General features: G+C 41.3%; 2 protein-coding genes across 6 annotated transcripts in view; both read right to left on the bottom strand.

The window, feature by feature from the left end:
- The window catches only part of LOC143365291 (PRL-1 phosphatase-like), a 64380-nt gene extending 48552 nt beyond the window's left edge, over positions 1–15828 (bottom strand). For both annotated transcript variants that reach the window (XR_013084525.1, XM_076805339.1), the window contains exon 1: positions 15678–15828. The gene's annotated coding sequence lies outside the window, so the exon portion shown is untranslated. The remainder of the gene's footprint in view (positions 1–15677) is intronic.
- Positions 15829–18086: 2258 nt separating this feature from the next.
- LOC143365287 (solute carrier organic anion transporter family member 3A1-like) overlaps positions 18087–27464 on the bottom strand; it is a 100483-nt gene continuing 91105 nt past the window's right edge. For all 4 annotated transcript variants that reach the window (XM_076805334.1, XM_076805333.1, XM_076805336.1 and 1 more), the window contains one exon: positions 18087–27102. In XM_076805334.1, the coding sequence (XP_076661449.1) occupies positions 26804–27102 (299 nt within the window). In that variant the 3' untranslated portion in view covers positions 18087–26803. The remainder of the gene's footprint in view (positions 27103–27464) is intronic.

Genomic DNA, 27464 nt, shown 5'->3' with positions numbered 1-27464 from the left:
TGATCAAATTTTTGCATCCATGCGGTGGCATTAAAGAGACATTTTAATAAAACAGTGCCATTTTTCAGCCTACAGGTAATTTGTTTGTACAGGCAATAGGGAGCGAATTTCGTTTGATTTTTAACTTCGTATTCATTGGGTCCTATCTGGATGCAAAAACCGCCTAATTTTCACCTCGAACGATGAAATCTTGAATTTTATGCTACCGTGTCTGGCTGTAGATTTTTATTCCATTGTAGTTAGACAAAAATTGTAAAACGGCCATTTTTGAGCTCACCGATAATTTCGTTCGATTCTTACAGAATGAATGGACCATTCACCATCGATCCGGAGAAATCTAATTTGTCTCTGAATTGTTCGACATTATTTCCGTAATAATCATTCGGATCACGCTCGTGTTCGCCCACACGCCGTAATGCGAGCGTCCGACGAACTCCCTCTGTATCTCTCTATCGTCCGCAGGGGTTTCGTCTTTCGAGAAGAGGCCGACGATCCTCGATATATCGTCTGTGCGGAGATTATGCTCCGAAACTCATCGTTTTACTATTGCACGTGTGGGACTTAGGTTACTATCTCGGCTAAACGGGTCCACAGGCTGCCCTACCAACTTATCCGCCTCGGTTACAGTTCCTCGAACTGTTCTTCCTCCTCGCCTTTGTCAGAGAGGGTAGAAACTTTGCGAGCCTACGCAGCAATCATTTTTATATTGTTTTGTGCAACAGAGCACGAACAATGAATTATTAACCGGGAAACAATGTCGTCTGAAGACAGAATTAAAATACAGAGAAATATGGAACACGCTGCGAGGACAATAACCGCTTTCTCTCGGTCACAGTTGATTGTGCAAAGGGTATTCAACCTGGATACACTTTGCACCACATAAAACGAAGTTAACATATAAAAATTAATTTCGATACGATATACCCGTGGTAAACTAGATACCGTTGATTTATAGAAAATTGATTTTTACTATTAATAATTTTAATAGGTTGCACATAATGTACCAGTGACAGTAAATCAAATTTTTGGTATAAAAGCCGCAGTCTGATCCATGAAGGAACAAAGAGGGTCAACAGGAAAACCACTGCGGTAAATGTTAGTCTTTTAGGTGCGTTTCTGTTAAATTTCTGTGATTTTGCAGAATCGTGCCAGGTGTTTATTCGGCAGTGGACGTGCTAATTGCACGAAGCACGGTCAAGTTTCTGTGTGTACGGCACACTGTGACCCTTGTTCGAGCGGGCCTTTTGCAATTGTGCGCGTTAAACTGTCGCGGCCCTATGTCGAACAAGACCGGTTCGTGCAACTTGTTCGTTCAGACGCAACCCGAGCGCGCACCGGTAAACCGATCCTGTATCGGCTGCGACCGGACCACCTACGCAGTCGCGGAATCAATTTATGTAACATTGTGTCGTACTCAAAACACACCGATAAGATTTCCTACGTGGCTATTATCGCTACCAGGGATTACCCTTCGGCGGCTTGAACTTCTTCGAAACGTCCAAGCGCCACCCACGCGAACTCGATATTACAATTCGCCTACTCACAACCCCAACCACCAAGTATTATCACAATGCACTGTAATTATAGCATGTTCGACATGTTTATGCAACCGTAGACCTTTACGGATCTAATAATAAATATTAGATGTCGTAATGCTCATTTGTTCGCGTAGACTTTCACAAGGTTCCAAAGAAAATCCAAAGTCTGTTGTTGCGAGTAGACTGCGGATTTCTGTGCAAAAGAAAAATTGTATTCGTTGCGAGGTATAGCACCTGGGCGCAGAATTGATTTCTTAAGCATTTTAATAAGTAGCAAATAGTACAACAGCATTTTTAAATTCTTAGTTTTCCTATTTTCAGGTTTGATCTCATTTTTCTCACAAATGCATAAAATCTCGTTATGATCCGTTTCAACCCTTCTGCATACTGGGTGATGTTTATGTCAACGACTCATTTTTCTTTTGTACTGTTCGGGGCTTTCAAAAAATCTAAAACAATTCTGCAACACGCATTGAAGTCCCTATTTTAGTATACAATCGTTGGAACGTTAAATGTTCAAAGCATTAACGGGAAAAAGTACAAATTTCGCTCCAGGCATAAACTAACGTGGTTGCCCACGGAGGATTAAAAATGGCGCTGTACAGCTAAGAGGGTAAACAATTATTCGTCTCCCAAAAAATCTAAAAAAATTCTGGAACGCGCAATGAAGTCCCTATTTTAGTACACAATCGTTGGAACGTTAAATGTTCAAAGCATTAACGGGAGAAAGTACATATTTCGCTCCAGGCATAAACTACCCTGGTTGTTCACAGAGGATTAAAAATGGTGCTGTACAGCTAAGATGTTAAACAATTATTCGTCTCCCCATCACAGTGATTTTTTACCATTGCATCAATCCGAAACCAAGGGACGAATTAAATTAAGAAAACTACAGTTAAATCAAATTTAGTTTTAATGTTTCGAATGGCGGGCAATCGAGTGTAACGAAATTGTTTGCACACTCCGAGACGGTATCCAGACACTCTCGATCTCTTTGATGACGGGAATAACCCTAAACGAGCCTCGCGATTCCGCGAGGGGTGAGATTTCCAGGTCAACTGGAAGAAGACGCGTTCGAGGACGCGCTTCTTTTTGAAACGCGATCGCGGGGACAATGTACACCTGCTCTGTTCGAGGGAGGAGAAACAAAGACCTCTCGAAAATAGACCGCCACGGCCACTCTCGCTTTCACGCCTCTTCCCCTTCGCTTCTTTTGAATTAACGCGAGCCTCGCGCCCGAACAGGGCCAGAAGCCTGTTGCTCTTCGTTCCTCAAGCTCCTCAATGGTCAGACCATCCTTTTCCGTGGGATTCTTAGTCGCCTACTCTGCAAAATCCGCAAGAAAACCTTTGGAGACGAGTTTTTCAAGAGTCACTCACCCGAATAATTCGTACGGCCTACAAACGCAGAAAATCCGCAATCTAACAACAGTAAGCAGATCGTGGATCTTTCTGCAAAATAAAAATTGTCCGCGTCAGTTACGACTAACAATTTTAAAAAGTTCAGAATAACGTATCAATATTTTTAAACAACTGTCCATCTACTGATTTTACACGTTGAATCCTCGAACCGTACACATTCGCGGTGAAAGAATATTTCAATTTTAAAAAATCCTCGCTAACAAAGGATCGACACGGAAACAAAGATCGAAATCGTATCGCTCGAATTCATTTTCAGTGGGCAGAATTCGATTTTACACCCTCGGGGGAGCACGGCATCGTACGGGACCGGTTCAAAGACCGAACAGAACCGGTCCGAACGGCACAATCAACAGTACGCATTGTCCACGGTGCAAACAACGAATTACTTTTTGCTCCTCGCCGCGGAATCCATTTATTTCAATTTTACCCGGCGTTCGACAAGACAGAAAGGTTCTTTGAAAGGTCGCTCGAATTTTCCCGGGCAGAGTATTTCAATCCCGTTTTCCTTCGTTTTTCACCTGTGTGTGTGTATGTTTTTGTTCGTCGCTTCCTCTATTTCGAATCGCGAAAGAGGGTGCCCGCGCGCGACAGTCGCAAAATAAACGGGACAGGCCGGGACACACGCGATCGATCGCGTTGTCCGCTCGATTGTTTCGCGAGTGTTTTCTAAACGTTCCCTTTATTCCTCATCTCCGGCCATTGTTCTTTGTTGCCGATACGCGGGGCCCGGTCGTTAACAACGCGAATAGAACGACGTGACGCGGCCGCGGAGGGCTGTGTTTCGCACGCATTACATTTCGCGCGGCCGCTGCTCGTCCGCACGGTCGTTGTAATCCACTTCCGGTCGCGAATGATCGTCCCTCTTTGCGCGTTACTATGCCGCTTGTACACGCGAGACGTGGCCGCCAGGGAAAAAGCGAAAAACAAACGCGCCCGAACAATGCGGTAAATTACATGGAAAAGGAGTACCGACACGGTAATTATGTTGCTCGGCCATTTTATCCTCATCAATCTGACAATTTTTCAATTTCATTTGTTCCTTGTCAAACCGACGGAGAGATATCAATACGGGGCCATAAATAACAAACGTGTGCAAATTAGATTGTAGTAAATATCATACAGTTTTTATCAAAATTTAATTTTTCATATTGCCAATGAATTTCGGGAAAATATAATTGATTTTAATGCGAGTGAATATTATATGTGACCGCAAATTCAATGGAAAAGGAGCGCGTGTGCGACGATAATTATATTGTTCGTCGAATGAGATCCCAAGGCGCGTAATTTATGGTCGGAAATATAGTTTCGTTTTATCCTCGTCGATCCGACAATTTTTTAATTTCATTTGTCCGTTGATGTAAAATTGACCCAATGGGGAAATATTAATATGATGGGATCATAAATAGTAAATGTATTCTATGTTCGTCATTTATGGTCGAAAATATGGTTGTTTTATCCCGTCGATCGTATAATTTTTCAATTTCATTTGTTCCTCGATGTCGAACAGAGCTGGGCAAAATTTCGAGAAAAAATATTTAAAATACTATTTTAAATGGTATAATTTAATATGGTTCAAATAAAATACTACTTTAAATAGAACGAAGAATTTCGGCAAATAAAATATTTTTATTTTGATAAACAGATACATAAATAAAATATTTTACTGTTGTATTTCAAATATTTCCCTACAATGAAAATAAGTAGAGCAAGTAGTTAATATTATAAATTATAATTTTCGACGTAAGAAACTACAATAGTTAACGAAATGTTATCTGTAGCTTAATTACGAATATTTGCATGTAGCATGTTGATAAACAGACGACAATGTCGTAGTAACATTACACGCAACAGAAAAGTATAAGTTGCTATCAACTATTCGAAATACTATTTTACACAGTCCTACAAAATGAGTCTCACTATTTTCAAAACTTTCCAAATAAAATACTAAAACTTCTTCTTATGAATAAAATTATTTATTTGTATGATTACAGGTGTGCTTTCTAAATAAAATAAACTATTTTCTATTTCAAATACTATTTTGCCCAGCACCGATGTGAAACTGATGGAGAGAACCTGCTAATTTCTCTGTTCGATTCTTGCGAATGACGATTGAAACCGCGAAGTACGCGATCGAATGATTCCTCCCTCCAGAGCTGTCCATTACGCGGAACAGGGTGCGGGCGATAAGGTAATTATAGCTAAGACAAAGAGGTTAATGGATGTTGGGCCAGCAGTCGCCGTTTCGACCAATTAGCCGGGGTCCGGTCGCGCGCGCTAAATTTAATAAACGTCCGCATAGGTGAAATACGACCAGGTGTAATCCGATGTCCCGCGTAAACTAGATGCGCACGTGGGTCTTGTAAAGCGAGACGCTGCGGAGATAACGAGTTTTCTATTCAGAAAAACCATGCCCTCTATGTCATTCGAGCAGCGGATCCGGATAAATTCTCTGAACTTCGAGGCAAGACGAGACCAAGGACAGATGGATCGTGTATCCGACGATACCATCTGCTACAATCTCGAGACCCGTTTATTGCTCCCATTTGTGTAGCTTTGTTTATCGTGTTAGAATTCAACGCGACATTTTAATGTTTCCCCTTGTGACCAAGCATTCTTATTTCGATTTTGCATAAGAGAGAATTCTCTAATTCGAAGAAAATTTGATATGTACAGTGACCCACTAATATTCGGATGCTCTTAAAAATCGCATAACTTTGTTAACCCATTTCCATCATAACGAAATATGAAAAGAAGGCCTTTATCACCAAACTTTTTTTTTTGTTATATTTAAGTACAAAAATTACTACAAGTAAAAGAACTTCATATTTCAGCGTTATCAGAAAAAATCGGAACTACTACTTTCATCTCCAACAACATCCTACATTACTATTTTTTAGCTAACGAATAATGATAGTGACCAACAAAGTTAAGTTGAGACTTCGGTGATAGTGACCAGGAAAATTGAGCGTATATATACGCTAATGATGCAAATGGGTTAATATTGGACTATAGTACTTGCATTTTTTTAAGAAGTTAGAACAATTGGTTCGCTACATAACGTGAAAAAAATGTTTGATTAAAATTGCAATTGGTCGAAATTACAGAGAAAGTACTAAAAGTTGTATTTTGCAACTTTTTTATGCGGGTTTATATTAAAAATTTAAAAAGTGCTGTTTGTACATCGTTATCAAGTATACATATTCTGAATATTTCATCTAAATCGGTCAACATTGCAATGAGATACAAACGTGTAACGATGAAAGCTTAAGGGTTAAAGACGCAGAATGTCGGCCTTGTCAGGGAATTTTGCCCTTATGTGATCATTTTGGAACATCTGTAGCTCATTGCAACGTTGACCGATTTTGATGAAATTCTCAGAATATGTATAATTCATACAGATCTACAAATCGTACTTTCTAAATGTTCAATATAAGTCCACGTGAAAAAGTTACAAAATACAACTTTTAGTATTTTCTCTGCAATTTCGACCAATTGTAATTTTTGTAAAAAAATTGTTTTCACTTTATGTAGCAAACCAATTGTGCTAACTTCTTAAACAAAAATCCAAGTCGTAATATTAACAAAGTTTTACGATTTTTAAAGGGTCCGAATATTAGTGGGAGTCACTGCACATCGCGAAAAAAGTATAACATTAGTACAGTAAAGTATTGATCTAATCCGAACAGAGCTACACGAGCTTAGTCAATTCGCCTATCCACTGGGGGGCAGAACCCGCGAAGGGCGAAGAAGGTCGAGCTGCCTCGGTCGCGGACCGTGAGGTCACGAAAAATAGTAGCCCTACTCGGGTCACAACACGGACCCGAGGATTGGGCTTGGATCAAGAGTTTACTATACAGGGTGTTAAACAAACCATTCAATATTTCTATGGTATATAGAACCCACTGTGCTGAGTAAAAAAGCCTCAGTAAACATAGGTCAAAAGGTCAACCGTTTCTGAGATATGGACATTACTGTTTGCTAGCATTATGATCAACTTACTTCCATCGCATTCGATGCTTACTTCAGTGTTTACAAACCGCGTTCTGAATGTCCTCCTTCAAGTGCCGACAGTGAATCAGTCGGTTCTGTAGCGGAAAATCATAACACGTGGAAAATTTTCTATAAATATCAAAAAGCCAGTAGTAAAAGAATCATGATGTTTGCAAACAAAAATGTTTCTATCTCAGTAACGATTGACCTTTCGACCTATATTAACTAACGCTTTTTTACTCAGTACAATGTATCCTATATACCATATAAATATTGAATGGTTTTTTTCACAACCCTGTATATGCAATACTCGTCGAACGTCACTGAGCCAGAGTGTCTTTACATTGCATCATTTAAATCATCTTACGCAAAATATGTTTGCGTCAATTGTAGGGAGCCCAGTAGAAATGCATTTCTTCTTCCAACGATTCTAAGAAGCTGTAACCGATGCATTGTCATTGAGTTCATTTAATCTATTTGCTGTCTCGAATTGCACCTATTCGTCTGTGGTGATAAATAAAATCTGCAGTCGATTCACAAGTGTTAAAATTGGCACGGAAAAATTAAAAAGTGGCGGGAAATGATTGAGCTTAAAGCACTGTTGTGACTGATTCAATTAGAGGCAATTTATTTCTACAGCTAATAGTTTTGAAAATGAAGCTCGTGGAATAGATCACCTATCTCGAAGTTGATCAATTTTATGGTGTTTCGCGAGACCTAGCACCGTGTAGGCGCTCGAGGATTTAAATTGAGAGGACATAGTATTTATTCAGTGCTGAAAGTTGATTTCAATTGTTGGGAGATCGACTGCAGGGGCAGTCATTGCTGAGAGGCAATCGAATTGCCTGTTGCGCCAGGGGGGTCATTGGTGAATGGCAATTAATCAAACCACTTGCTGCGAATAAATCGCGGTATTTGTTAACATTCCATTGTTATCGGTGTGTAACTCGAATCGGAGCCTGTCGGAATAATGATTTTATGTGTTGTCTTGCAGTTAATAAGCGGTCGACTGGATAATATCTAGGGCAACAGTGAGTTAAAAGTCGTTTACATGTTACGAAAGTTTTCTTATAGAGCTACGTAAATCATTTTTAACTCTGGACTCCGTTATTGTTGAGCTGACATCGCATGCCAATTTAAATAATTTTTAACTCTGTACTCCACTATTGTGGACCCGAAGCTACAGATCAGTGTAAATCATTTTTAGCTCTTTGCACTGCGTTACTATTGCCATTATTACACGCCACTGTTATTCAGCCGAGTAGATAAATAACATCAAAAACGCACACAATTTAAACTGCAAGTGGGCAGAATTTAAACTAACACGTTTAATTCTCAGAGACGATATAGAAAAATTTCTTGTACAATTGTCGAGCTTGGATTGAGCGAATAAAAAATATTTTTCTCAACAAAGAAGGGAGAAAAATGTAAGAAAAGTATTGCTAAAAATCTCTTGATCAAAATAATTTCCTTGTAATTGAACCTTCCAGTTCGCTTAAAAGTGCAACCGCACTGATGAATCTGTTTGAAACGCAACAGCTACCTGCCTGGAAGTATTATTTACGCCATTTTGTTTGAGGCAACGAACGAGAATCTAGCCACGGGACACATAATACCGGGCCACGAGAATATTTTTGCTGTCGGCGAACACGATGATATTCCATCCGTCGCAATTAACCGCATCTTAACAACGCGGGGCAATTGGTTTTGCAACTGTTCAACAAGGCGAGACGCTTCGCAATAATGCGATTCGCATTTATCGACGCCGCTGACGTCAAACCAAATGCGGGTTGATACAGGATTGACAGAGGAAATCATTCGTGACGAAGCATCCAGAAAAATTTCGGAGAAGATCGCTAAAAATCTAAATAAACACAGTCTCGTCTGAATCCACTAAATCCAGTGTTAAACTTCGAAAAAATAATAATCGTTCCAGCCGAATTTCATTTTAATTCGACCCTAAAAAAAAATTGTTGAAAAAATACAATCAGTCTCTACAGTTCGCGACGTTTAACCACACTTAAATAATAAATTGCAAGTGTACACAAATTGCGACACTAAAATGCGTCCAGTATGACACTCCACTGAATTTCCCATTCGCGAGTGCATAAAATCCATAGTCCTCCGATCGAGCGAAAAATGAGAGCCAGTAAGTGAATACAGAGAGAAAAAAAAGAGGAGCTTTAAATGGACGAACCAGCGAGTCCTATAATACACGGATAAAAGTGTTCAGAGACGGTTTCCGTGGATATGCAACTGATGGACCGGCCAATAACGCAGGGAAAATGCAGCGGACGAGACACTCGCGACTCCCACTTCTTGTCTCTCCTTTTGCACACGCGGGTCGTGGGTGTGTAATGACGTCACTGGCCTTTTTCCGAGAAAAGCGACTGTCATGGATAGTAGTACCGGGAAACGAGAATAACGCTCGTCGAGTTCGATCACAGGATACAAATTAGATGGTAGGATGCAGCAGACTTGCAATCAATTTATGCATAGTGGGTGTCCTGCGAAAGTAATCTTTCAAATCAGACCCCAGAAAGAAAGTGCAATTTTTCCCATCTAATATCGTCAATCCTAAACAAGCGGAATACTAAAAGTGACTATTTTATATTGCTTTATAAAAAAAAAGTGTCCAAAGGATTAAGTGTATTGAATAATTCTCCATAAATTTCCATCACAATTCTTGTGCATGAAAAAATTCAAGAACTGGAAACATTTTAAATAGACTAATTGCCCTCACCCCTTTATCATGTGTTTCTACTCTATAGGTAATAGCAATTAACTAATCCTAGCATCTCAAAAAATCCCAAGTCGTTTGGTTCAATTTTAGAAAAGATATTAGTTTTTAAATGGCGCCCACTTAATTTTGTCCCTCGATTAAGCGTATCGATTGCAAATTTAGCGTTTTGCTAATTGGCGGTAATTCCTCGGGAATTTCGTTTGCGTTTAATAAGCGTTCAGAAGCTCCCTTGAAAGTGGTTTAGCGAAACCCGACGATCCGTGCTCGAAAACGTGGGTCCTTTTATCGAAATGTGAAACGCACGCGCGGCCTTGGGTTCTATAACGTCACGAAGAGGAACACAATGCTGAAAAGTGTGGCGGGTCGCGAAGCAGAATTTCGTTCGCATTTATTATCACGGATACACGGGAGCTGATCATGCAGAGAGCACGCGCGCTCCTCGTAACATTTTTCAGGGTTTCGCTTTTCAACGATTCACCGTGGCCGAGACGCGAAGCTGACGCCACCGGAAACGTGACTCGAGGTGTAAACTTTCCGCGATATTCTGTACCTTGACTTTGTATCTTCTCTTCTTTCTACTTTCTTCGCGCGCGGATATCGTGTTCGATTTTTTGCCGGATCGTTTCCATCGGGTTCGCGAATAGTCGATTAATTTTCGTACGGAGCGCTCGCCGCTCGTATCCTCACACAAGATGGCGGCGGGTATCCTATCTTACCAAATATTGTCTATCTCAAATATTAGGTCGTCCCATAAGTTCGTGCCGTTTACTCTTCTGACCTTTTTCGCAAAGACATCATACCGTCACTATAAAATTTCTGCGGTTTTTCATTAAAATACTTTTCAATGGTGAATAATATAAACATATCGATGACACGAATTTATGGGATGACCTAATAATTGACTACCGGCACAACATGAAAGATCCTGGATTTTTGAACCCCTTTTTACGTAATGATACATCATCTTAAATAGGATTTAATTTTTTAGACATTCGTTGCTATCAGATTCGCAAATAATCGTTTCATTTTCATACAGTTTCCCGGTCTCTTATACAAAATGGCGACTGTTATCGTACTCGATGAAATATTGAACATCTTTCGGGAGAAAATGAATTTCAACGGAAATAATTGTACTGTGAACGGTCGTCGATGTTTTTCTTTTTCTAAAATGGTACATCACCTTGGATCGGTACTCTCGATCGAGCAGCGAGTACGGGAAAAAGAGTGTTGAAGCAACATGTTGCAATAAATGCAATTTCGCTGAACGCGACGATAACGGCGCGACTGTGAATCATGTGAATCGTGTTCGACGTTACCAAGAATGACGCACACGTACGAGATTGGTCAATGCGATAATTCCGAAGCGGTGTACAACATGCGGGGCAGCAATTTTTATGCGGTAATCGGTAAACGCGCCCCTTTTCGCAAACCGAACCTCTAAATCGTTCCGCTGTCCCACATTTTGCTTTCAACGTTTCGTTAGAAATGAATAACACGCATGAATGCTTCTTCTTCTTCTATAATGATTTTACAAAAATAGCCGTTTCAAGAAACGAAAAAGATCTTATTAGTCAGTATTCAAGACCTGTATATACCATGAGAATTTCGCATAAAAATGAAGTGTTTCTTCGTTATCGGCATCCGATCACCCGTTTGCAGGTGTCTTCAGCTAACCGTAGCTACCTTCGCACGGTTGGATCGTCGGGTCACACGATGGCTCGCAAGCACACAATTCCTCTTCGCACGTTTCTTTTCCTCCCCGTACCGCTGCAGACGGGAATCCGCCGTTTCAATGCACAGGATTCTGGTCGAAAACAGGTCCTGAGACGGCCAGACGCAATTCAATTCCACTGTGGGGCGCGCGCTCGCCATCGATCATCGCCGTGATCGTTGGTGACCTCACGCGAGGCAAAACAGAAACGCGCGTGGGGCCAGATTCGACCTGTACTCCGCGTCATACGGCAATTCATTTGCGTGTCCTTCACTTCAATGCATTTGTAACATTTTACGATAATGAAGACAATGCCGGACACCGGTGACCGACGGCGGAACGATCATCTGCTCGATGCGAGGCACTACTGATTGTCAGAAAATATTCCTCTGATCACTGATAATGCAAATAGCCTACGATACTTGACGGTCACCGGTGACCGACGGCAGACACGATAATCTGTTCGACGTAGGTCACTAATGATCAACGGGAAATGTTCCAACGATTACCGATCGTGCATATTGTTTATCATACGCGACGGTCACCGGTGACCGACGGTGAACACGATAATCTGTTCGACGTAGGTCACTAATGATCAACGGGAAATGTTCCCATGATTACCGATCGTGCATATTGTTTATCATACGCGACGGTCACCGGTGACCGACAGTCACACAATCATCTAATCAGAGGAGGTTATTCGAGATCAACAAAAAACATCCCACTGATGGCCAATAATGCAAATAATGTACGACTGTGCGACGGTCACCGGTGACCGACAGCCACACGATCATCTAATCTGAGGAGGTTATTCGAGATCAACAAAAAACATCCCACTGATGGCCAATAATGCAAATAATGTACGACTGTGCGACGGTCACCGGTGACCGTCGCCAAAACGATCATCTATTCAATCCAGATCTAGCAATCAACAGAAAATGTTCCACCTAGCACTGATAATGCAAACAATCTGCGATATTCGACGGTCACCGATGACCGTCAACATGATCACTGAGAATGAAATGATTTCGGTGACCGACAGTGAAATTCGAATTGCAGCCGTATCGGTCACAGGTGACCGACAGAGTGTTTTTCAACCGCGTCGAGCATGGATAATAAAATGATCTGAAATTGCTGGCGGCTACAGGTGACCTACAGTGAAATTAAAGTTCAAATTGCGGCTGACAATGAAATACCAGTTTGAACCGCCATCGGTCACGGGTGACCGCGCAACATGCAGCGAACTGCAACTTCATTGTTAGACGTTCGCGCTAACGGGCATCGGTTTTTATCATTCGATGCACGTAAGGTCCGATTGACATTGAAAGTGTACGTATGGATGGCCATTCAGCTATGAAACAGGGTATGTACGCACACTTGGCGTCACCGGTTTTCGGGACACGTCCAAGCATTTCCCAGCTTTAGCATTGCAAATTAATGACAGATATGGAGTACGGACGCATCGTAAAATCCGGTCACGCGACTGTGAATGCGGTGGCTTAACCCTTTACAGTTTGCGCATGGAACGTTGATGATGTTTGAACGTGGAACATCTTCTAAACGTGTTACTACTAAAATATTGTACAAACAAACATTAGATTGTTATCTGGGGAAGGGTACGTTTGTGTTGGAGCTGCTATAAATGATCAGAGAGTGTCGATAAGAGTAGAGTGTAGAAATCGGTCTATTGTTTTATAATGGAAGTGTTTACGTTGGAGCAATGAGCAGAGCAATGCTTATCAGAGATGCAAGCGTCGAGAAGTAAATATTATTTTTCCTTAGCTATCATCGCTATTCTCACCGTTTACTCATAATCGTTTACGAGAAATATCAAGAATTGAATGAAACTGTATTACTAGGGTAAGGGGCCCAATTACCGTGCCTATATGAATTATATGTACTTATTTTTAAAGCATAATGAATATTAAAAAAGAGACATATAACATATATATTATATTAAAACAGTAATTGGGCTCCTTACTCTATTGCTTCCCTATAAATACAAGGAAGAATTTTGGAGCAGCTTTTATCGCAGCTCCATCCTGAACATACTCGAAAAGATAAAAATTGGTGAAGCACCAATATCGAACAAGAAGAGAAGCTTATCTTTTTTCTCGGAAGGTGCACCCTAAGCAGGGTTAACGAGCCCAACGTAAATCAACATCTGAAAAACTCGGGGACTAGCCGCGATACTTAGCTGTCACAAAGGGACCGCCGTTCAAGAATGAATGCAAGTTCGTCCTCGCACAATGTGTCGCGTCCTTCCGACCGCCCTCGTCGGCATAAACAAACGTGTACAGGATGGGGAACGAGCACATTGACTTCGCAAAATGCTATACAATGCCGAACGGAAGCACGCTCGAGCGTCATATGACAAGGGTGCGGGCACCGGGCCGAACAGATCCTTTTTAGACCGGAGACTTCACCACTGACATTTCAAACACAGATCCGAGGCGTTCTTGTGCTGGACACTCGATACTTCGCTAACCATTCGCGAGGGATAGCAATTCATTTCTCTATTTTCACGAGAATTTCACACACTGAATCAACTCGTCACGGAGCTAGCACAGTTCCAATCTATAAATCATCACATCCATGTCCAACAAGTCCTCGCCTAAACTGATAGGCGATATATGAAATAAAAACAGTAACAGAACAACTAATTTTCGAAATTTCACGGGGCTGTCACACAACTACTGAATCAACCACTCACGAACCTAACACACTTCGAATCTATAAATCATCACATCCATGTCCAACAAGTCCTCGCCTAAATTGATAGGCGATATATGAAATAAAAACAGTAAAAGAACAACTAATTTTCGAAATTTCACGGGGCTGTCACACAACTACTGAATCAACCACTCACGAACCTAACACACTTCCAATCTATAAATCATCAGATCCATGCCCAACAAGTCCTCGCCTAAACTGATAGGCGATATATGAAATAAAAACAGTAAAAGAACAACTAATTTTCGAAATTTCACGGGGCTGTCACACAAATACTGAATGAACCACTCACGAACCTAACACACTTCCAATCTATAAATCATCAGATCCATGCCCAACAAGTCCTCGCCTAAACTGATAGGCGATATATGAAATAAAAACAGTAAAAGAACAACTAATTTTCGAAATTTCACGGGGCTGTCACACAAATACTGAATGAACCACTCACGAACCTAACACACTTCCAATCTATAAATCATCAGATCCATGTCCGACAAGTCCTCGCCTAAACCGATAGGTGATATACGAAATAAAAACAGTAAAAGAAACCACACATTTTCGAAATTTCACGAGGCTGTCACTCAACAACTGTCTCGGAGAACCGAGACCAGTCCCAATCTATAAATCACCGCGCCTCACATCGTTTGTCTATCTCTTTCAAACCGCGTCCCAAGCGAATTAATTCGCCGACTAATTTTCGAAATTTCACGAGGCCCCGTCACTGCCGAATCAACCCCTCGGAGAACTAGCACAGTCCCAATCTATAAATCACCGTGTCTCGCGCCTCGTTTGTCTAACCTGCGCAAACCGGATTCGAATTAATTCTATTCAGTTTTCCTATAAATATTCATGGGCCTCATCGTTGGTGTACAGGTGACATGGCAGTCGAAGTATGTTAACAGATCCTAGAGAGGGGGGGGGCGAAGTAGAGAAGGAAAGGGTAAGAAAAAAAGAGAGAGACGGATGATTCGCTGATCGCGTTACAGCGATTCAGCGTGAAATGTGAAAGTCTCCCGAAGGAGCTGGGTAGACAACGAAGAACAAGAAGAAGAAGGATACGGTGGGCAGCACGCGAGGGACGTTGGTGGAGGGATTATTTCCAAAGCGAAGGGCAGAGGAGGTCGGCGACGGCGGCGGCTGGTTTCGACGGGACGCCAGAGTTCGTCGTCCGCGCATTTCAACACACGTATTTCGATGCGTGTAGAACCGTGGAGAGGACGAGGAGAGCCTCGGTGCGCTCGTAGAGAGGCTCGCACGCGAGCGCAAACGCGCCAACCAACGAAAAGAGAGAGAAAGAGAGAGGCCGACAGACACACGCACGAAACGGGCACGCACACCACTTCACACATTTAAGGGGAATCGTATATGTATACACGGTGGCAGGCACGCAGCCCAAGCGGCAGGGACACGCGCCCGTACACACGGGCGAAATGCGACGACCGTGGGCGCTTTTCGGCAACGGATGCACTCGTGGTCCAACCGAATGGTCTCCGTTGAACGGTGTCGGCGTGAAATAACAAACGTTGCATTTCGGCACTCACCTGAATCGCCATACACATTGAATATGGAAGGTACGGTGGGGCGTTCGTTAGCGAAAACCCGACTCCGTAGACGATAGAAATACACCGAACACACTCGCGCACGTCTGTACGCCACAGAAGCCTGTGAACAATTGATAGAAATGGCGGAAGACGGCCGCGAGGGGGCCGCCGTCGCCCTGTCGCCCCATTGGTCGAGCCCGGTTTGCGCACCAGATTCAAACCGCTGAAAGATACAATGCTAGATTTTACATGGTAGATCGCGCTACGTATGACAGTTCGATTCCAATATCAAGTCCGAACGGTTCTCTCGGTCCAAACTGGATACAAATACAAAATTGCAATGACATTAGAAGATATATACTCTTCTTCAATTTTTGTTTATTATAATTGACGTGGACAAATTTTCCTCTGAATAAAGATATGAAGTTCAGGGATTATTTCACCTTGCTAGATGTGTTCTGTTACAAGACACTTTACCGGTATTAAGCAACATCGATAAATGTTATTTATACTGTTGTAATGTTGTTTATACTGTGAGAACGACACCGTTAATAATGATTAATGAAAGTAAATACACCAATCAATGGGGCTATTTTTAAGCACATCGCATGTTCGGGGATATTACGTCACGCCTCCAGTACCAGGAAATTACGAACGATTCTGAATAATCAACCCCTAATTCCACGAAATGGTCCCGACTTTCGGCAACTCGGTTAATTGTACGTTTTTATTCTTAGCCTGGAGGTCCCGATGATAAAACGATTTTCGTGGAAATAATGACTCCTCGACAATGGAAACGACAATAAAATTAAGGTCAAGCTTAATAGCGGGTAGACCCTCTGAACTTTGACCTTCTGTGTTACGTCCCACCGTCTATTTCTTATAATCATTTCCAATGCATCGTTATAATTTCAACAACTGTAAAATAAAAAAATTTCAGAAATTTTACTGATGCTGGCACATAGGTGTTAAACTGTATACGCCAGTTTCTGAGCATTGAATAAATGAAGACAATTGAGGAAGAGATCTCGAAGGTCGGTTTCTCAATTTCGAGAGGCGGATCCAGTGCACCTGCATCGGTCAGCATTATGCTGCACCGCAGAGCCGATTACCTGGTTATCGTTCGCGAGGATTGCATAACAGGAAGAAATGAGTTCCACCACTTTCCACGGAGATTCGCTCGTAACTCAACGTTACACAAATTCTGTTGGTCTTTCGGTGGATTGCGTGGCGATCGGTATCGAGTGCAACAACGCGGTGTAATTAAATCCGGCACGGCGCGACGCCGCGCCGGTAGATCGGATAATTAATAACCGTTCAAGCCACGCGCGAGGAGACATTCGCGCTATTTTTATTTCGCGACCGTGGTCCGTTCTCGTATCTCACCTTTTATGGGAGATTTTTATACGCGAGCAGAGCCATTTTTACGCGGTTATATTTAACCGTGTCACTTGCAAATGTAACTCATAGAAAAATACAAGATCGATCGGTCGCATCGAAGTTTCTTAATAGAATCGTATCTTCTCAGGGATAAGAGGGTATTGTTCACATAATGTCATTCCGACCGTACTTCTCCGCGAAACGTCTGCATCACCGAACCGAGTCGGTGCATTACTTTTAACGACATTGATTCACGTAGATTACGATGCGATTCGAGGAATGAGTGATTATTATCTAATACCCGAGGAACTGCGAGACACCGGATGACTCAGTCGAATTTGCAAAGAGGATTTTGCACTCTGTTGTTAAAGACTTGAAAGCGAGATCGCACTTTGCGTTAGTCATATTTTGTGTCGAGTTATTTTGAATTATCAAAATTTCTTTAGACAGGCATTGCTGAACCTTCTCGCTCCATTTTGTTACTCTGATTACATCGAGACTGAAAAAATTCGGTCACTTTTAAAATATTAACCCTTTCTGCCTTTTGCACAAACTTTGCAACTTATTTTACTGACTCGCAGTACGTTGATCAATAATGCCACAATTTCATGTAACAATTGTAGTATTTTTCAGCCGTTGTATTGTAGACTAGCAAAGCTATAAAAATGTAACAAGACCGCGGATCTTTATGCAAAATGAAAGTTGTTGGCAGCAATTGCAAGAAACACCAGTCGTATAGAAGATTCTTTCTGGAATGATCTTAAAAAGTTGAAAATAATATACTGACATTTTTAAATTCGTTTGCTGTCTACACACTTTTAGCGTAAATATAACTGAATTATACGATGTTGACGCAAGTTCTGAAATAGAAAAGAGACGTTTCGGACCGCAAAGGGTTTTACCATCTCAAGATTGAAACGTACTATCTCCAAATCGAAGACACTGCGACGCCATCTTGGTACCGGGAGGAGTTCCGGGAAGACTTGGTCGGACGGGGCGCTGCGGCATAAAATAGTGGAGTTCGAGTCGTTTAACAGGTTTCAAAACATTTATTCATTGTAAATACATTGTTTGTGCCTTACTTCTGAAGAAATTAAGTTCGAATGAGAGTCGAGTAAAAGGCGGTCACCGATAACAACGACGATATATCACGATCGCCGTCCCTCGATCGATCAGTGTGAAAACGATCGTTCGGAATAACTAACAACGACTTACAAAGTGTGTCTCGGTTCTCGGATCTAAGGAAGAGATTCAGAGAATAGTCTGATATGAAAAACAGAACGTATCCTCGTGAAAGAACAGCGTTTGTATGCGCGCACACACACGACAATTATATTCATTCCCTAAGGGAGGGGGGGGGGTGGAAAACGATGAAACCATAATCGAAAGGAGCGGGGTTCCAACAGGGAGAGGACAAAATCATTATGACCGGGGCGAATACGAGAATCTCTTAGAGTCTAACATTATTTTATATAATCTCTATATTATAGATCTCTCTCGTTCTTTCTCTTTCGCTCGCGTTCTCTCTCTCTCTCTCTCGCGCTCTCTCTCTCGCACACTCGTCTTCTCTGTTCATAAATTACAATCGTTTTTCATCACCATTGATTTCCTTGCCAGTTGTACCATCGTTACGCGTTTCTTACGAATTGCGCATAATTTTTTTTCTTTGTCTTTTAAAATCTTTCTTTCGTTTTAAGGCATAGTTCTCAAGTTACACGGTGCAACGAAACGGTCGTTCGATCGAAAAACAAAAGGACTATATATGAAAGATGCTTGGAATGCGAGCAGTTAACGGGCTGCAGATTTTTATGGAGAAAGATATTGCAAAACGTGAAAAAAATGTAGACCTTTAATAATTAATATCTTCTCCCGGAAAGCGAAAATAAATGGGATTTTTAATGCGCGAATTAATGACCACATTTTTTAAGTTCTATACATTCCTCAAAGTCCTCCTCTCGCTCAGCCTCATTAATACTAATTCTCTCTTGTTTCTAGCTTCATTAAGACAATGGGTAAGGTCAGCAGGTCTATTGAAGTTAAACAGGGTCTTAGCATCGCGAACGGTTCTCTGCTTAGGCGCATAAAGTCTGCAGTCCGGTAACGGTTACTCGCATAACAATCCCAGGAATTCGATTGAAATGGTTTTGCACGTCGCGCGATTTCGCATGAACAGACTTTTGCGAACGTATGATACCTCGGTGCTGCATCGAGACGATCTTCCGCTTATCCTGATGGCTTTTGTGCGCGGCAAGATCAGCCGAGATCTTCAGGAACACTTTTCGAAGACTGTTGTACTCTGACCAATTAATTAGCATAAACGTGTTCATAAATCTACGCTAAAGTCTGCAGAAAACGTACAAAATTGAAATACCTGCAATTTACTAAAACCTTCATCTTTCCGTAAACTTTAAATGTACCGTAATAATTTAGAACAAGATTATACAGTCCGACTATAGTTCACACGTGACAGTGAAGGAAGTGGCCTTGAGCAGACAACTGAGTTTGCCGCGCCTATGGTTGTTCATAATCGTCCCGATTAATTCGCAGAAGAGATCATGTCCTCGCAGAAATGAATAGCAATTTCTTCGAACAATAAATGAACTATTACGACGCTAAAAAATATCGTGTTCGACCAAATGCGGCGCGACCGGTAACCGTTTATTCGAAATTTTTTTACCAGGGAAGTGTTAGTATGGAAATAATATTAGTCGTCGCTTTTCTATTCTTTTGAGTATAGGAATATTGAGAGGTTCAATAATGTCGGTTAGGTTTACCTAAGTACAGCGCGTAAAATGATTGTACAGCTCCCACAAGCCAAACCCGCGGCCGATCGAAACTGTGGAAAATAAAACAACCAACTGAAACTTACTAAAAATTCGATATGTGTTTATTTTTTATTGAAAACGTAGTGTCGGCGCATTCGCTAATTAGAGTTCGAATCGTTCCTCGACAAACAATATAAGCAACTCGTCCTTCATTCATTATTCGAAATCGCTCGTCACCCATCTCTCGGAACATGGCGCCATCAAGCTCTCTTCTACGAACGTTAGCACAAATAAAAACGTAACGGGCTACAATTCTCGCCAAACTCGTTTTGCGATCCTCCAACTCCGTCGTTAACTCGGAAACATTCGATACCCCTGATTTGTGAGCTTTGTTTTCTTTTCGGTGTCCGGAATCAAAGGTGAGCAAAAATTTCGAGTCGCAGAATCGCACGGAAGATTCTTCGAGGCTCCGAAAATGTTTTTATCGGATGAATTAACACGCTCGTAGAAAATTTTGCTCATCCCTGTTCCTGAGCCCGTAATCCCCTAAACGCTCCCCCCCCCCCCCCCTGTTCCTCTCAGCAACCACGTATTGCTTTTCATAAACTTTACACAGAACCGTCGCAATTTCATATCACTCTTCGGTACTGATCAAAAACGTTTCATATTGTTTTTCTGCTTATATTATGGTCCCTACAAAAAATACATTACATCTATAAGCAGTTTATATTTACTGTATATAATAGTCAATATCTATGTACACAACATTCTTTAATTTAAATTTTCGTTTACCTATTAGAACTCCCACCTAATACTTAAAACGCATTCCTCTTTCGCTCATTCTCTCTCTCTCTCTCTCTCTCTCTCTCTCTCTCTCTCTCTCTCTCTCTCTCAATCATACGCAAGCACGCGCATGCACGCACGCACACACACACACAGTCACGCAAAATCTCTTTCACTTTTTCTTTCTTTTACTGTAGCGTTGGGAATGTTACATTACAGCAAATAGACGCGTGACGAAACAGAAACGTCGTTCGAATTGACTAAATAATTATGTCAGTTAGAAGTAAACGTAAAACGATGTGTTAAAACGCTAGCGTTAAGAGTAGTAGTGATAGTAGTAGTGATCTTGTTTTTCTTCTTTTTGCTTTTGTTTACGGTAGCGCGGTGACGGTTTTTAACACTATGATCGAATGAATCGGTCAGGCGAAATCAGATCGAGGATAATCTTTTTCCATTCGTTTTGCGAACGCGATCGAGGTGCGTGTGAATAAAATGGCCTCTGTAAAAATATTTAAGTAACGCGAGTGATAAATTGTGCGGGTCGCCGCGCGCAATCGTCCCTCCCCCAGAAATCATTATAATTTTCCTTCAGTTTTTTTTTTGTTCTATGTCCACTTCCGCGATCGTAGTTTCGCGCAGAAACGGAACGTTATGTTAACAGTAGCGACCACATAAAATCTATATTTTTATCGTATATAATACGTGTACCACGCACTCCGCCTTTAACTTCAATTGTTCAATATAAATCGTTCTAACTACTTATATGTACAGTTGCGGTGTTTTGGCAGACGGGCAGGATGGATCGTCACCGTATAGATCCACGAGCCATTTCCTCGGAAAATCGCTTGAACAGTGTACAATTAATTCTGCAAATTTTTTCTCTCCATTAGGACCTTTCACACGAGCGCAGTAAAATAGCAAAAGGATCTTAACGTTTTGGAAGATTTTTAATAATTGTACTGTACGTAACAGATATTTAAGAATTTTCCAAGAAATTAAACTTGAGATAGCTTCTTAGGTTATGAATAACATTGCTGTTTCTATTTCATTGAATTTCTCAAAACAACAATTTTGCTTCTAGCTCAATAAATCGTTTTGTCGCTGTAAATGAAAATTGTTTTTACCCTTTACTGCTAATAAAATAATGAAAAGATTTTCATCCTCAATAAAATCAGAACTAAACCAATCCTTCATTTTAACAAGCGATAAAAAAGGTATTTTGTACATTGAGAAAGAACCTGTCCAAAAAATGATTATTTTTATCCTAGAAAGGTCCCAAGGAAGCAGCTAGCAACATTTCGAGCAAGATGAGTCACTGTATCTTGATTGGGCAATTTAAAAATGGATAAATAATGATAAATAATGTGGAGAACACGGAGCGTGAACTTGAGACGACCTTGAGCACGGAAAGGTCACACTCGGCTATAATTTCCGTGTGTTTGTATCGCATTTTGTCATCTGTTACAAACTGACTGTGGAAAGGGAAGTTACATAGCACGAACGATACCTCCTTCGTTCTGTGTTTGTTGATGATAGATAGGACGGTAAACAGTATACGAGGTTACCTTATCAACAACATGTTTACAGAGAGCTCGAGAAACCTGGGTGGTCTGTCTTGTGGCAATGAACTCAGCCTCCTAACGTCACTCTTGCTTCATCTATCCGAATGACACTTTACTGCACTTCAACTTATCGTGTTCCTCGCTTACTCCAAGAAATGTAGATATTAAAGTTTCAAGAACTCATCGCTAAGAAAAAGTACAAACATATGGTACAAGTTATTTTAGTCCATCTGATGATTTGTGTAAAATATGTTAGCTAGCTGGAGCTGGGGGACTTAGTAGAGATCAAATTAAAAAGATAAAATAGACTCTTGGGAGACTTTTGAAACCGTTTTCACCTAATCGACTGAAACTTGCCGGCTATAGAAGCCCTATGAGTTATACTCTATTAAACATCCGATTCCGTTTTATACAATTACCTAGCAGCGGCTTCACTGCAGCACAATACAAACGTTAAAACGTATTACTTAAGCCTCGTATTAACACAATTACGTACCGCTAAATCGTCCAATGATATATCCTTCTGTTAACATTATATTCACATGATTCTTTTACCTAGCTGTACCTTAATTAAGCATCAAAACGCGCTACATTTTCAATCCGGATCTAAACTGATCGGTTACAATCTATTGTATTTTCCAATGATTTTTTCTCCGTTTTCTGTATGTTACATTCGCCTAACGATTGCACCGTAGAATCGCGTCTAGTGTCTATCTCAAAATAAGCCACAAGGTATTCACATTGTAACGTGTATAGCCTACGACAGATAAGGGTTCATAATCTCCGCGATAAAGTCGGGGAAATAAAGAGAGAGAGAGAGAGAGAGAGAGAGAGAGAGAGAGAAAAAAGAAAAGAAAAGAAAAAAAAACAGAACGATACTGAACGCGATTCAGTTACAGTGACTCACCCAGGCGATCCACCCTGCTGCGATACGCATCCTCACCGTCGTAGTGTAAATTGTATTTGATTCGACGTGTATCTCTTTTTCTTTTTCTTTTTTTTTGTCATCTTCACAGCACTTTTATTTTATTTTATCTCTTTCATGGTTTTCCCCCATCGTTCCTTTAGGTTAACCTCTACGGGGGGCCGTGCGCGATCGGGGTCCACCGTTCGATAGAGATTCATATCACAAAAGTAGGTATATGTATGTATAATATATGTAAGTGCATTTTACAATATGTTAGTTAGAGAGATCATCACGGTCTCGAGGATGGCGGGAACGGTGGATCCCGAGAGTCTGACGGCCGAGTTCGAACATCAAAATTGCCTCTAAAATATAGTAGCGTGTACTACACTTCGAAAAATTGACAGTGACGGGCCAAACAGCGTGCGAGATTATCGTACATAGGCGTAGACCGCGGGCCCTCGCGCGTTTCCCACACATCTCGCTGTACACAACTTAACGGAACGACCGCACGGTATTTTACAAGTTTTCTACGGTCGAGCAAACGGGAAGTCTTTGCAATAAAAATGAATTCCTATCCGACGACGTTCGAGATTCGTTATTTTAAAAAATTGGGAACCCCGTGAACGCCCGCAGCCTATGTTAAGTGTTTCCTTTTCTCAAAGTAAGTAAATGCTGTGACGTGTTTTAGCCAGAACAGTGTGTTATGTATGTATGTATGTATGTATGTTTGTGTCATCTGTGATCGCTTAAGTGTACATTGTTCGAGATTACGTAAAATTAACGCTAGAATCGTACAAGCGATCCGTGGAACGGTTTCGTACCGAAAGCGACATCTGTGGAATAGTATAAATCATCGATTCATGCAAACGAAAGAACGGTGTCAACGTCTAAATATCGATTACACTCCTCTGAAAACGTTGTTTGTATGCATAGTTCTCGTATCTCTCTTTCCCGTACGATCTCCTTAGTTTCTGATCGTATTTTTTTCATTTTTTTTTTTTTGTTTTTTCTTTTCGTTTAAAAGGAAATTGAGCTGAAGTAACGTTTAATAATTTCACTTTCTCTTAGGCTAAGACTTCATAGATCCAGCGATAGATTCTCTCTCTATTCATATTATCCGGCTCCTTTGTATCGTTCCCATCAATTTAGTTTAGAGGTGCATTATAGAATCTCTTTTCCTGAGTTAATATAGTTTCTTTCTCTCTTCCTTTCTTTACTCGTTAGCTTTCCTCACATCCTTTTTTTTTTCTCTTCGTTAAACTCTTCTCATTTGTAATATCGAAAATTGATACGACAGGCTTTCAGGTACAAAACAAGTAGACTCCTGGCCAGTGGCGGATTATTGCAGATCCCATTAAATCATGCTCGTGTTTAACTGTGTTACATCCGTCAACGAAATAAGAAGTACGAATAAATTCGATAGTCCGTTCTGAATGTCAGAGGTATAACATTTTTGCCGTGGGGTTCTGAAATTTTAGCGGTTTTGTTCCATTCCAAACGCATAATCCGCCACTGATTCGGGCTCGCCGATTGTCAGCGAGCTATTGACAGCGGCCGACAGGCCAGAACTTAGTGTCGAGATGAGTCTCGGAGTGACGTTTAATTCCAATTGACCCTTGATTTCGCCGAGTAATCGTTATCCGTTAACAAAAACCGTTGCGAGTTCCCTTTCGTTTCCGTCTTTTTTTTTCCCTTCTGCTCGTTTCGCTGCGTGGAAGCATAGAATTCATTCGGTATAGGACACGAGTGCGACGACGCTATCGTCGCATTCGAAGCATCGTCTCCCGTTTCCGGTTACATGCTAATGCTCTCGGAAAGCTCTTAAAATAGTGTCGCCGATGTACGTTCGAGAAGAAACAAGAGAAAACAAAAAAAAAAAAAAAAAAGAAAAACACAACAACATTCGAGATCAGGCGTCGTCGCTCGTTTCAAAAGCATAGTTGTCTGGTTTCCGCCCCGTTCCCTCGCGAAGGGGGGAACCGAGAGAACAAATTAAAATGATTGAAAACGGAGAACGGCGAAACAGTTACGCCGTTGCCATTGGTTTCGAACGAAAAACGAAAAAAAAAGTATTCGCAAACGAGTCAACTACGATCCTTGTCGTCCGTGTTTTACGTCACTATACGTTTAAATTGACTACTTCATTTCTGAGAAAGCCTAACCACTAGTTATAAAATAAATCGCAGCTCTCGATCTGCAATCAATGATATTCATTATATAGAATCGTTAACTCTATCACTTAGTCGATTACTTTTTTTTTTCTTTTAAATATACGTTTTTCTAGTCTTGTATTTCTTAAGGCAGGAATTTTTATATTTACAACGTTTGTCCTTGTTGGCCTTTGCTTTTCCCTATTTTCTTTCTACCTATCGTTCGTCTTGCTTTCTTTCTTTATCTTTCTCCTCTTTCTTTTCTTTTTGTTCTTTTGTCTTGTTTCGCAAAACCGTTCAAGGCCGGTTTCGTCAGAGCTCATTTCGGACAGCGCGAGTCCCTCGCGATTAGGTTACAACACCGGTTACAACGCGTGTCCGAGACGAGCCACCTTTGTTCACCTATTATGTTCCTATTTATTGACATGTACAGGGTGATCCCTAACCTCCGTTGCCATTACTGCGTCGGTGCCGAACGATGGCGACGATTCCTCGCGTTGGTTCAACGACGAAGAGATGTCGACGACATGCAAAGTACTTGAAATTCGTTTTACGGGTGACCTTGGATAGTTGAGGCCAGGAGGAATATCGCAAACACGCATCCGCCGACCGACCTTGAGTTGATCTTCACCTTAAAAATATCATGATCATAGATTCCGCCGTGAGACTGGATCCTTATCTCAAGTGGTATTTGTATCACATCTTATATCATGTTTGTATACGCTACACGCTTCTTCTAGATAAGTATAACTGTAGTAGTGATATAGTAAACACCTACTGTTAATTAGGATATTAACGTGTAATTGGAGATATTACACTGAGAATCTATTTTTGAGTATTTGCCACTACAGAAAACAGGTTTTAATACACACTCTACATTAGAAACACTATTTTTAACGCGAAGCACAGTTCAAGGTCAACGAAAGGACACTACGCTAAACAGAAAAGGGAGTCAATCTATAGAACACCGCTCTTTTTTGTAAAATCAGACGAAGAAACATAGCGTGACTTCGTCGTTGAATCACCCTCTAGAGTCCTTGAAACATGTTCACCATCGTTCGAACAACCGGCAACAGAACGATCGGATCACCCCGTAGAATCGCATCGCCGTAAAAATGTACACCCTAGTGATATTAGTTCCTAAAAATAGCCAAACCATAAATGGAGATCCATGGCAAATCATTTCGTACCGGTGTAAACGATACATCCCACGCAAAAATGTAATCATTGTAAAAATATCCTCGGACTGCGTCCAGTGTGCAAGAATATACGAATGTATGATTCCACTTATAGTTCCAACGGAATTTAAATCACGGTCGCTCTTCGTTAAATCTCATTAAAAAAGTATATTAGCACCATAAATACATGGATCCACGGCTCCTCCCCCCACGACCAAACCGATTTTCGATTCTCGGCGCGGACTCGGGGGAGCATGCCCCCTCCTTCTCCTCTTCAGTTAGGATTGCACAAATCGTTAGAGGTTTGCTGCGACGACAAAATGATTTGCCATCGAACCCCCGTGTATCACCCACTTTGATATTATAGAATCAATTGTACAGCCTCTAACGCGCGACAAACATTAAACGTTCCGTGCATGGTTCTCCATGGGTTTACCAGTCAGAGGCTTCACCTCAACGTCCGGCTCTTCAAGAGCCAGAGGTGCTTGCCTCGTATCCGGAACTTCGACGTCCATCGCGCTCTTCGACCGGTTCGCCGATTCCGTCGAATCCTGGGTCTGGTTCGACGAGCCGGTCTCTTCGAGGTTCGTCGACTTCGTGGGCTCGGTGGGTGACGATATCGAGGACGGCGTGGCCGTCTCCGAGTTCGGGACGATCCCGTCCTCCATCATGTTGTGGTGATGCGGTTTCTCCTCGAACACTGCAACACAAAACACCGTGAAGTCAAGAAACAATCTCTACTCAACCTTTCAACTTCAAGAATTTTTCCTACTTTAACCGTGAAAGCTAGGCGGATGACATTTACGCATAACGATTCTTCAGACTCTTCCAAATACAATGGTATATTTTTTTATAATATTACACACAATTAAACAGGTTTGAATAATTTTTAAAGAGAACAGGACGTCCTCAACGCCTTTAGCGGCAATTGTGTCGGACATTTTTCTATTTATTTTGAGAATTATGGGACTCAGACAGAAACTAACTACACTAAGTGAAAGAGTGCATCCTCTTCCTTTGTGGGTCATCAAGAAAAGTTAGGACGCATATTTTGTTTTCGAT

The sequence above is a fragment of the Halictus rubicundus genome, chromosome 2 (genome assembly GCF_050948215.1).
Source record: "Halictus rubicundus isolate RS-2024b chromosome 2, iyHalRubi1_principal, whole genome shotgun sequence".
In the NCBI taxonomy this organism is placed as follows: domain Eukaryota; kingdom Metazoa; phylum Arthropoda; class Insecta; order Hymenoptera; family Halictidae; genus Halictus; species Halictus rubicundus.
Note: the sequence above shows the minus strand (reverse complement) of the source record. Positions and strands in the feature narration are given on the sequence as shown.